The sequence below is a fragment of the Paroedura picta genome, chromosome 13, assembly GCF_049243985.1.
Source record: "Paroedura picta isolate Pp20150507F chromosome 13, Ppicta_v3.0, whole genome shotgun sequence".
Lineage (NCBI taxonomy): Eukaryota > Metazoa > Chordata > Lepidosauria > Squamata > Gekkonidae > Paroedura > Paroedura picta.
This window is the reverse complement of record NC_135381.1, coordinates 42,409,108-42,421,277: the sequence shown is the minus strand read 5'-3', so window position 1 is coordinate 42,421,277 and position 12,170 is coordinate 42,409,108. Positions and strand designations below refer to the sequence as shown.

General features: G+C 46.6%; 1 protein-coding gene across 2 annotated transcripts in view; it reads right to left on the bottom strand.

The window, feature by feature from the left end:
- The window catches only part of PAK3 (p21 (RAC1) activated kinase 3), a 71,918-nt gene that overhangs the window by 23,492 nt on the left and 36,256 nt on the right, over positions 1-12,170 (bottom strand). Inside the window, exons 3-4 of one of the 2 annotated variants that reach the window (XM_077307383.1) lie at positions 8,792-8,892; positions 458-502 (exon numbers count right to left, since the gene is read on the bottom strand). In XM_077307383.1, coding sequence (XP_077163498.1) covers positions 458-502; positions 8,792-8,892 — 146 coding nt within the window. The remainder of the gene's footprint in view (positions 1-457; positions 503-8,791; positions 8,893-12,170) is intronic. The other variant, XM_077307384.1, reaches the window with a different exon arrangement.

Sequence of the window (12,170 nt, the reverse complement as noted above, 5' to 3'; positions counted from 1 at the left end):
TAATTCTCTTCCCTTAGTCTTTCACATCTCTGCATTTAGTGCAAGGAGATAAAAGAAAAGCAATGAGGCTACACTACGAAGTGTCCAACATTGCACTGAGCGGTTGCCTCTTCCAAAGAAACTGCCTTGAAACATCCAGTATAATTTCCTAAGCTTAAGAAACAACCAACCCCACCCCTGCTTTCTTTGCTGCACGATTAACATCTAAGCAGTGCCTCTTCAAGCCTGCCTCTGTTTTCCCCCCTCCCCAGCCTGGTACTACATTCTAACCAATGTTCTTTGCAAGAAAAGATGCGTGACGTGGGCTTCTGGAATTGAGGAGGGGGAGGTTGATGGCGGGAAAGTGGGAGAAGCCAAGCAATGAAATCTACTGCACACACATGGAACCTGCTGCAGCAGTGCTATGACATCTCAAAGAAGTCTTTGGATGCAAGCTTCTTTTGGGCCTGTGACGCACCTCTGGAAGCTTCCCTGTGCACATCTGTGAGCCATAGAGATCTGGCTGCAATGGACGTAAATAAAGAAAGAAAAGAAAGTTAAAACAGAATGGGGGATAAACTGAGAAGGCGGGAAGGAGGTGAAATCCAATGGGCCAAAATGGGGAAGAGAGCTCGTCCCATCTTGCAGACAGGTTACAGGAAAGCAGATTTCAAAAACCAATATGTGGGGGAGAGAATTACATTTAAAATCCAAAGTTTGGAAGCATCACAGACCACCATTTTTTACCAAGTGTTCTTTGGCCAACCCCAAACTACACTCTTTCGGATTCAGGGAGACCGGTCAAGTACTGATTGCTTAATGTGCGGGAAAAGTGGGGTGCCTGATTGTGCAGACCACCATACACACATGTAGAGTTAGTGTATGTATTCACGTGTCGCCGAATGTTGTGTTACATATATCCTGCATGCATGGCCATGCATTTCTTTGTAACAACCAACATGCATCCACTTTGCAAACAAACCTGGAGACCAGGACTGGAATTAAGGTGGTGTTTTAATCAAACATTCCAGCTGTACGTGCTTTTGACATATCATGAGAATTGCTCAACGTGCGTGTAAAGAAAATTCAAGGGTACGCTATACAAGGCTTGCATGTGCATTCCCTGTGATTCATGAACAGAGACGGATCGTGTCCTGGTGAGGGATCAAGGCTGTGGTCCCTCGTGACATTCCCCCCCCCTTCCATGCAAGCTTAGCGTCCAGAACTGAATGGGTAAATTGGGCTCTTCAGTGTCCAAATGGTGTGGTGTAAAAGTGTCCATTCTTAACTAGCTCCATGCAAGATTTATCTGAGTTTTAAGCACCATGGATTCAAAATAGCCACAATGCATGGAAAATGCTACTAAGAGAATAGTAAATCAAATTCCAATTTCACTGTTAACTCCGAGGTTACCAGCTGCTACAATCCAATTTCTGCAAAACACACACCAGTGAGAAAATCCTTAGCAAACACATACACATACACAAAGCATTTTGATAAGGTTACTGAAATGCATCAACAGGGCCTGAAGACACCATTTCATTAAAAGAATAACAAAACATAAAAGCAAAAACTTTACAAGTTTGGGATGCAGCCGATTTTCAGATGAGAATGAGGATCTGTTCCCTTAAGAGGCATGTTTAGCAGGAGTTGCCTTCCAAATATTTCAGCTTCCCTCCCCAAACCATCTCTTCCCAACAGCATGGGTAAGCATGTTCACTCAATTCTCCAGATGTCCCAGGACTTCATCTCTGGCAGGGGTCCCCAACCTGAGAACCACGTGGGCCCAACCTCTTTCTATGCAGCCCTCCAACCTGCTTGTCTGCTGCTACCACCCTCAGGCCCGTACTGTTCTGCCTGCCTCAAGAGGCACCACCTACTGCTGTTCATCCTGTCCCTTTCTTGTAAAAAAGACAACATCAACATGGTTTGTTTTGGTCTCCCTGGTTCCTTCTGGCAGCCCCCTCTTGTTCTTACCGTCCATAATAGCATTTTGGCCATTCTAGGTGCTTTGCATACCTGGGCGTAGTTTTGGTTTTTTTTAATTTGGTATTAGATGAGAGCAATGACATTACTGGTCTAGTCTAGTAATGCCACTGCTCTAGTCTAGTCACCTCTAGACTAGATTTCTGTAACTCACTCTGTGCAGGCCTACCCTTGTCCTTGACCCAGAAACTCCAGCGAGTGCTGAGGCAGCTGTACTGGTTGCCAGTTTTGGCCTGGATCAAGTTCAAGGTCTTGGTTATGACCTTTAAGGCCATTCGCAGCTTGGGCCCAGCCTCAGGGGCTGCTTGTCTACTTGTGCCCCTCGCAGGGCCCCTCGCTCTGCCGGTACCAATCTGTTGGTGGTCCCTGGCCCTGGAGAGATATGCCTTTTTGGTCCTGGCCCGGACCTGGTGGAATGAGCTCCCGAAAGAGCTGAGGGTCCTGACAGAGCTGACAAAGTTCTGCAGGGCCTGCAAAATGGAGCTCTTCTGCCAGGTCTATGGTTGAGGCCCGGCCAATAACAGCGATGCCCCCCCCTCAGGCTCCACTATACGACCTTTAGCGCACCCCTTGTTAGATGACTACGGGAGGTAAGAGGGACCAGGCCATCTTGGTACCTTGCGAGATATATGAGTTAGGGGGTTTTATGGAATTTATATTTTTATGTAACCTGTCTTTGGCAGAAGGCGGGCTATAAATATAATAGCAATAGCAATAGCAATAGCAATAGCAATAGCAATAACAGACACTGCTCAGCTACCAATTTTTATCAGGGGAATAGATTCCAGCTTCATAATTACAGAAAAGCCATGTGCACTGCAGAGTTTGAAAGGTACCACAGCTGCAGAAAACATAATCTTGAAGGTTTGTAAATCAGTAGAAAATCTTGGTCTGGGTTTCAATTGAAAAGCATCAAAACTGATGCGCGTGGGAATGCCCTGGGGACTGAGAGCTGGGCAAAAGCAGGGGGCCTCTGGAAAGGCATATTTCAGAAGGTGGGCTCCAAATCAGATACTTTTTTGGAGCAGCACTTAACAGATTTCTCTTTGCCCCCCAGCAAGCCTTTTGAATGTTATACCTGAGTGCATTCCTCACCATAATCTGACCACTGAGGAAGACCCCTCAGGGTCGAAATGTGCTTGGTCCATTCTCTGTTGGTCTATTCCATGTGCAGTTAGAAATGTGGTGTTTTTAAATTATGGTGACTAAGTTTTTAATATGTTGAATTAGTGCACTTCATGTATAAATATTTGAATTTTTTTTTAATTTCAGCTCAACCTTTGGGTTCCTAACTTTTCTGGTCAGGTTGGGTTTTGGTTTTGCACAAACCTTGACTTCGACTTGAATTCCTTGGCTAACAGGAAAACAGCCCCACAATCACACTGTGTAGCTAAATAAAAAAATTCCACAGTAAAATATTGTTCCAAAATGGATTGCATTAAAGTTAACATTTCTTCCTCTACCTTTGAATAAGCAGGTGAATAATTTTGTTACATTTTGGTTTAAGATTTGGCCCTCTTTAGGCACTAATGCAGCCCCCATGTGTCAAAAGGTTGGGGACCCCTGATCTCTGCTATTTGTGGGAACTCCATGCACAGTGAAATCAAATTTGGACATGCAATTATAACAAACAGCATCATGTAGGCGGATGCTGATGATGTGAAGCCAAGCCAAACTTCAGAGCCCATGCAGGTATCCCTGGCCCTGATTTCTGACACAGCTATGAGCAATGTCAGCCATTCAGCCAGAACTGTGTCTCTGAAACTATGCATCCTGCACTTGACACATAACCAACACAGCAGGCATGCCAAGTACTGCAATACTCTGAAAATGAAGTTTGCGTGTCTCCCTAACGCTTCCAAACTTTTGAGAGAGAAAGACAGACAAAGAGCGAGAGAGAGAGAAGGCACTCACTGGACACTTGGGAGATATTTTTGTTATAAGGTCTGGAGCCAAAAGCAGAAGCCCCTTGGTGCATTGCACTTACCACGTAAACATTAAGTTTCGTGACCAGCCTGGGCTGCATCAGGAGAGCCCAGCGTGGTATGGACACAACACACATTTAGTTCCTGGAACCAGGGGCGGTTACCGAGCTAATTTCTTTGGTGGCTGGGGGGAGTAGAACCATCTAATCCTGCCTTCCTGAAGACCTGGGCCACTGAGGACTCCTAGCCTCATGACCACAATGTGTTTGTATTAGATGGGACAATCTTCTTGTTCTAGGTCTACTTCCCTCTAAACACGAGTCTGCTTGAAAACCTCGTTCTCTTTCTTCAAGTTGTTTCAGGGTAGTTTACGAGGAAGAAGACCTAAGGCACGGACACACCCATATGCATGAATCCTGTCTCCTGCAGTCTTCTTCTGGATCCCACATTAGGTGCAGTGAAATTTGGATGAAGGGAGCACATGGCAGGAAAGCATGCTAGCCTCATACATCTTCTGGCAGCTGTAACACAACCTCCCCACTCCTTCATCCAAAGTTTACTCAGACACTCTGGGGCCACAGGGGAGTGGCTTGCCAACACATGTTCATAACCCATGCATCCAACTCAGTATCTTTCTCAGAACCCAACCAATATCCCCTGAAACTCTTGCAGTTCCACATTTACCCTCGCCAGAGTGCAGGAGGGAATGAAAATAAACTCATGAGGGGATGTCAAACAGACAAGGAATTTAAAAAGAGGACAATGGTTAGAAGTTACCAACTTTCCACACAATCAGTTGTATTGCAGGATCAATGCCCACTTGTCATACACATTCCACATGTTTTCACTTGAGTTTGTACTGCAGGGATGTTGAATTACAGAAATATCTAAAGCAGCCAGTAAAACCCAAACCTCGGTTGAATGGTCATATGTCGTTAAGTCATAGTTGACTTATGGCGACCCCGTAGGGTTTTCAAGGCAAGGGGGCTGACAGAGGTAGTTTGCCTTCTCCAGCCTTGACCTTCCTTGGTAGCCTCCCATCCAAGCATTAAGCAGAGCTGACTCTTGCTTACCTTCCAAGATCTGACCAAAATGAGCTAGCCTAAGCCATTCAGTGCAGGACCACAAGTCATAAACTTTCCAAAATTGGCTGTATCTGCTGAGAAACTGATAATGAACTCGGAGCACTGCTAGAACAGTAACAAAGAACTTGGAGCGTGGTAATAACCATGGCCTTCTTCTTCCAGAGAGCTCCAGAGTCTATACAGAGGGTTGCACTGCTTCTCATGCAGGTTTTTCCTGCCCATAGTAAACAAGTTCATGGTTTCTGCGCCTGGGAGGGGGCAGAGCCTGCACGCCTACTCCTGCCTTAAACCAAATCCTGACTCTCCCCCCGGTCCCAGTCCTTGACGCTGCCTGTTAATATGGATGGTGATTTCACTTCTGGTGACATGTCACTTCCTGGGGGTGTGGCAGGGACGTGTGGCCAGAGGATATCACTTCCAGGGCTCCTGGAAGCCTGAAAATTTTTTCAGGGACCCCTCCATGGTCCAACAGTCGAAAAGGGCTGATCTACACGGAAGTGCTGAAGTTAAGCTGCCGCACTCATTTTGTGGCTGGCTCTCCCTCCTACGGTGTGCCCACCCTGCCCCGTCAGAATTGCAAAGGCGCCTGCGGGATGAAGAAGGTTTGGACCCCTCTTCTGGCCTTCAAACATGCCGGAGCGTGCACGAATGGAGAGAAAGTCCCTCTCTTCTGCAGGGCTGGGGAGCAAAGAGTCCACTGCTTTGAGACGGCATCACGCTGCAATTAAGGAAGTGAGTTCTTGTTTGCTCAGCAAGGGTGCTCTTGACTTTATAGTATGTTTGACTGCAATTATTGTAAGAAGCAGCCCGCCGGCAGCTCAGCCCTCCATGTCGAACTATAAATACTTGAGGGAAGGTGACGCCTCCGGCAGATAAGCCATTCCTACGCTTTTAACTGCGGAGTGCCATGCCCTTGTTCCAGTGTCACAGGCCTACGCTAGACTTCACTCCAGATGTTATTATTGACAAAAGCATGCCAACTGTTGCCGTTTTTGGATCCTGCCTTATGGTGCTGGGGAGGGGGAGCTGTGTTTTTCCTCGGTGTGCCACTGAAGAAATAACAGTTTGCCACAAATATATTTGGAGAGATGGTCTCCCCCTGCCACTGCAGTGCTTTAAAAACACCAATAATGGCTTGATGCTTTGCAGACGGTATTAATGGATTTGTTCTATTTTATCCTGCTTGCTGGCCAAACTGATTCACGAGATTTTTTAAAAACATGCAAATGGCATTAAAAATAAAATATTGGACATTTACCTATGAAAGGAAGAGAATCTGGACACTTCCTCTGAGAGCCCCCATTGATGGCAGCTGGAAAGGGGACTCTCAGAGCAGAAACCAGCCATGCAACAATCTCTCTCTCTCCCTCGTTCTTATTCTCCCCTTTACTGTGAGAGATACAGGGATCATATATGGCTTTCCCTTCCTCCACTTCATCCTCACACCAACCCTGTGGGGTCAGGCAGGCTGAGAACGCAAGACTGGCTTAGGATCAACCAGTGAGCTTTAAGGCTGAAGCCAATGAGCTTTAAGGCTGAACCTGGGGCTTCCCTGTCCTGGTCCAAAACTAAAACCATTACACCAAACTGATTCTCAAGTTGCCTTGTCCTATCTGACTGGCCGAGCCCCCCCCCCCCCCCCTTTATGCACGAGGTTGCATTGAGCCTATCACTTCGGGAAGGTCAAGTAACTGGCAGGTTTCTCCTCGAATCACAGACAGAAGGAGCTCCTGCTCAAAGGCTTGGATGGGCTGCCAGTGGAGGAACATCCTGGCTGGGTGAAATAAACCACCCTGGCTTGTCTGGACTGAGAATGGTCCTTGGAAGTCCTCCCCTGGTGAGCAGCTTTGTTGACTGTAGGACTTCCTAGCTTGTAAAGCAACACACAATTCATTGTGAAAACAGACTCGTACAACATGATAAACTGTGGTTTGTTTCTGCCTAGCCAGTTGGGATCCCAAACTAGAACCCTGGTTGGCAAGCTGGGAAAACTTGCTCTTGAGTCTCATTCAGAGGTCATAACAAACTGCAATTTGTCATCAGCCAGGAATTCTCTGACATATAAGCCCTGGGGTAGGAGGAGGGAACATGCAGGGACTTCCAAGGCCCGTTTTTACGGTTTGCCTGAACGTGGTCAGAAGTCTCCAAACAGCTTTAAAAAATAAAGATGAAAAGTAAAAGAAAACCAAGTTAGACATAAACAAAATTCAGGGGATTCCTCTGATTGTCATACCATCAGTTCTAGCAATGACAGGTAAGAGTACCAGTTAATGCAGATTTAAGCCCAGTAGAACCTTAGTATTTAGCAAGATTTTGGAGGGAGGGATGGGGATAACTTTTTGAGAGTCAAAGATCACTGTCAAAAAGGGAGCTTTGACTATTGAAAGTTTATCCCCCCTTGCGAAGAGCTGGAGAAATCCTGAGGCACTTTTTAAGGAAGATTAGCCTCTAAAGATATTGAAACTCTCTGAAATGGCCAGATTTATAATGGTTATTGCAGACAAAAATACGGACAGACACAAAACAACTTGAAGCCTTTTTGGACTAATATGAAAGTTATGAACCATCACAGTTCTTGTAAGGGATCCTTAGCGGCAAGGACATAATGATGTTGGGTGTATTCTGGTGGAAAGTTTGCTTGGAAGTCAGTTTTAACTTGACTATGTATAGATTCAAATGGTCTAAAGCGGGTGTCATCAACCCCTGGTCTGCTCGGTTTGATTCCCCACTCCTCCTCCACAGGCAGCCAGCTGGGTGCCCTTGGGCTAGTCACAGTCTTTTAGAGCTGTTCTCACAGAGCAGTCCTGTCAGGGCTATCTCAGCCACACCTAGCTCACAAAGTGTCTGTTGTGTGGGGAGGAAGGGAAGGCTGCCTTGAGACTCCTTTGGGTGGTGAAAAGCAGGGTATAAAAACCAACTCTTCTTCAGCTCTCCTCTAGGCCAGCTTTTGAACTCCTAGAAAGTGAACTCTGGGGTCATAGTCCTATGTTAAATCTATAGGTCCTTCCCTATGCTAGCCAGGACATCAGCCGTCAAGGTGTGCTCATGTGGAGGCTATTCTTGCAGTGTGTGAGCAGGAAGGGGTAGGATTATGTCACCAACAAGGGTGGGTTTTAATAGGTTTTTAATGGGGTTTTTATGATTCTTGGGGTTTTATGAGGATTATTGTTACCCGCCATGAGCCACTACGTGGGACTAGCGGGATATAAAAGTAATTATAAATAAATAAAATGAATAAATCCACTGTTGATGGTTCTGAAGGCATACAGTTTGGTGTAGTGGTTAGGAGTGCAGACTTCTAATCTGGCATGCTGGGTTCGATTCTGCGCTCCCCCACATGCAACCAGCTGGGTGACCTTGGGCTCGCCACGGCACTGATAAAACTGTTCTGACCGAGCAGTGATATCAGGGCTCTCTCAGCCTCACCCACCCGCAGGGTGTATGTTGTGGGGAGAGGAAAGGGAAGGCGACTGTAAGCCGCTTCGAGCCTCCTTCGGGTAGGGGAAAGCGGCATATAAGAATCAGCTCTTCTTTTTCTTCTTCTTCTTCTTCTTCTTCCTTCTTCTTCTACAAGATTCACCCAGATCCACCATTCCTTTTACATCATTTTCATTTTCCAGACCGGCAGAAACCATCCATGAAATAAATCATGGAGCCCATTTATAATAGAATATGCTGAACACATAAGTATAGCTCAAAATAGCCTGGGATTCCCACCCACTCAGAATGTCATTCACAGACGACGGCTGCAAAGAAAGAGAATTTAAGAATCCGAACATTTGCCCCGAAGAGAGACAAAGGAGAAAGAGGGCTTACCGTGAATTCCCCCGTGACGGCGTCAAACCCCACATGGATCGTGTGCTCAAAGTCTGAAGGAAGAGAGATTTCAGGGCGTTCTTTCTCTTTCTTCTTATTGGCTAGAGGCAAAAATGTGAACACCTCCTTATTGGCTGTGTACTCATTCATACTTATTTCATAATCAGGTTTACTCAAAGTGAGAACAGCTAAAGCCAAGAGAGAACAGGATTTATTCCAGGGGGGATGCTTGTCCGCCTAATCTAAGCCAGTGAACACCAAGGCAGCTACAGGGTCACTAGGACCGCCCACTTGGCACAGAGATAGCCACGTGGCTACCACTGCCACCAGCTGTGACTTAACTCTCCTCCCTCCTTGAGTCCACCTTCCTCAGTCCTCTTTGCAGTTCCCTTTTCTCCCCAAATGCCAGGAAATCTGGCACTTTTCAGCCTCAAGCAGGTACGCTTGTTGATGTTGATTACCTGGCCTCCACCATAGACCAGTTCCATTTTACAGGTCCTCCAAAACTGTCTGAAGTCCTAGAGGGCCCTGATCTCACCGGGCAAGGTGTTCCACCAGGCCAGGGCTAAAACTGAAACAGCCCTGGCCCTGGTCAAGGCCAGTTTTAATTCTATGGCCCCAGGAGGTGGCAGGTTACAGTGGATGAGCGATAGGGTTGAGAGTGTCCTGCATTGCATTATGTGGGGGTTGGACTAGATGACCCAGGAGGTCCCTTCCAATTCTATGATTCTATAGGAAAACCTGAACAGGTTTTGATCATGTGATTTTAATGTTCTTTAGGGGTTGGAGGCATAATGGAATAGGTGGTCCCATAGATACAGGGGTCCCAGACTATTTAGGGCTTTGAAAATAAGGATCAGGTACTGGGCCTAGGGAATCCTTTGGAAAAGTGGTTTGCCTTGTTTTTAGTGGTAATAAGAAGGGGCCTGTGAGGAACTGCACAGGAGGGGAAATTCCACATCCTCCCTCCCTCACAACTATCTCTGACCTCCCCATCACCATGGTGCAGCCTAGATCATGAGACTTCTGCTTTATACACAGTCTTTGTTTGTAAGAGTGACCAAGTGCATTTCGCATGCTGAGCTAGAAACTCGTCTGCACAGAAATCCTCTTCAACAAATCCACAATGACTTCGCAAGATCTTCACACCCAATGATAATTAGATATGTTTGCCTTCTATTCCCAGGGAAGGTGGCTTTCAGGATCATTGAACTGTTGACTGCAGACTATAAAGCAGGGATAGTCAAACTGCGGCCCTCCAGATGTCCATGGACTACAATTCCCAGGAGCCCCTGCCAGCGAATGCTGGCAGGGGCTCCTGGGAATTGTAGTCCATGGACATCTGGAGGGCCGCAGTTTGACTACCCCTGCTATAAAGTGGCTGAAAGAAAGGAAATTACCACCTAAATGTGTGAGTGTATGATTCTAATTTCGGAGAACTGGTTTCAACATTTTCCTTTGGAAAGAATGCAGCTATGTACCGGCAGGGCTGGTCAGTGATTCAGGGGCCCTGGTTAAAAGTCCGGGATCTACCGGGGCCAAGTGTGGGGCCGCCCTCACCCTGGGTGGGAGTCACTAGCAGAACCCCACTGCCCAAGTCTTGAACTCTCTGCATCCCTGATTAACACATAAGCACAGCAACAACATATCCACACTCACATCAGCTGGGTAATCAACACAGTAATGTTTGAACTAATTGACACTCAAGACAAGTACTTATTCCAGATACCATGTGGCAAATTTGGGATGGTAGGCAATAGAGTGGGGGCCAGGACTAATTCATGCTTGCTTTCCTGTTTCTCTCTCCCACCCACTCACTCTCTCCTGCTCCCACAAGATTCTGTAATTCCACTCACTCACTTATCCGCCTGCTTTGACTCTGCATCCTTGCCTGCTCATTTGCAGACACATTTCTCCACCCCCTAGCATTGTTGAAGCAGCTGGATGCCAGTAGATATCCTGGAGCCAATGCAGTCATTGGAGGGGCAGGTAGATCGGCCTGCAGGTGGGCAGAAGCAAACTCACCAGCCCCTCTTGTCTATGGGCATGTTTATATTTTTATGTGATATGCACGCATGGTGCACATAGCAGTACAGCTCAGTCTCCCCCAGTCCTGGTGTGGTGATTAAGAGCAGCGGCTTTTAATCTGGCGAGTGGGTTTGATGCTCCGCTCCTCTACATGCAGCCAGCTGGGTGACTTGGGCCAGTCACAGTTCTCACAGATCAGTCCTGTTAGAGCTCTCGCAGCCTTCCCTACCTCACAGGGTGCCTGTTGTGGGAGAGGAAGGAAAGGCGATTGTAAGTTACTCTGAGACTCCTTCAGGCAATGAAAAGTGGGGTATAAAAACAACTCTTCTTCTTTCCTACCTGACCATTATTTATTTTCTTTAAAAAATTTTTTTTACAAACTTGGAGAAACTTGAGAAACATCATGGAACCACCCGTAACAATTAAATACATGATTGCTATTTCATACCGACTTTAATGGAATTCAAAATATTCTGAAATCTGATCCCCCAACCCCCCAAAAAGAGGCCCAACCATATTCTGCACGATTGCATCACTTCTGGGGTTTCGTGAAGCCTGAAGAATGTTCCAGGGGCTTCTCAATGCTAAAAAAGTTGAGAAAGGTTGACCGAGAGCATCACTGACCTCCCATTCCCTATGACCCAACCTCAAAAAGACTCCCATGAATCCAGGCTTGAGACTAGTCCCCCCATAGGAGTGAATGTCTAATCACAATTAGGAACAATCCCAGGTAGACAAGAACACTGCAGATGAACCAAAGCCAAATATTATATAAGGTAAAGGTAAAGGTACCCCCTGTGCAAGCACTGAGTCATGTCTGACCCTTGGGGTGACGCCCTCTAGCATTTTCATGGCAGACTCAATACGGGGTGGTTTGCCAGTGCCTTCCCCAGTCATTACCGTTTACCCCCCAGCAAGCAAGCTGGGTACTCATTTTACCGACCTCGGAAGGATGGAAGGCTGAGTCAACCTTGAGCCGGCTGCTGGGATCGAACTCTCAGCCTCATGGGCCGAGCTTTCAGACTGCATGAGGCACCAATAAATATAAATATGATATATCTCCTTACAAATCGATTACCTGCTGCATTTCTTCCTAGAATTCCAACATCTGCACCAATATAGTGAATTATGACTTTCCTGCCATACCCGTTAAAAGTAACGACAATATTATATCTGCTCGGGGTGCCAGGGATCTTTCTTCCAGTGCCTTCACCTGCACGCGCACACCCCCTTATCTATAATGCATTGGCACTTTAACTCTGGTAAAGCGATGGTTTGCAAGAAGATCTCATATCTTTTCAGTATGCATCACTTTGGAGATAACAGGGAGATGGGCCTTGACTATCTTATC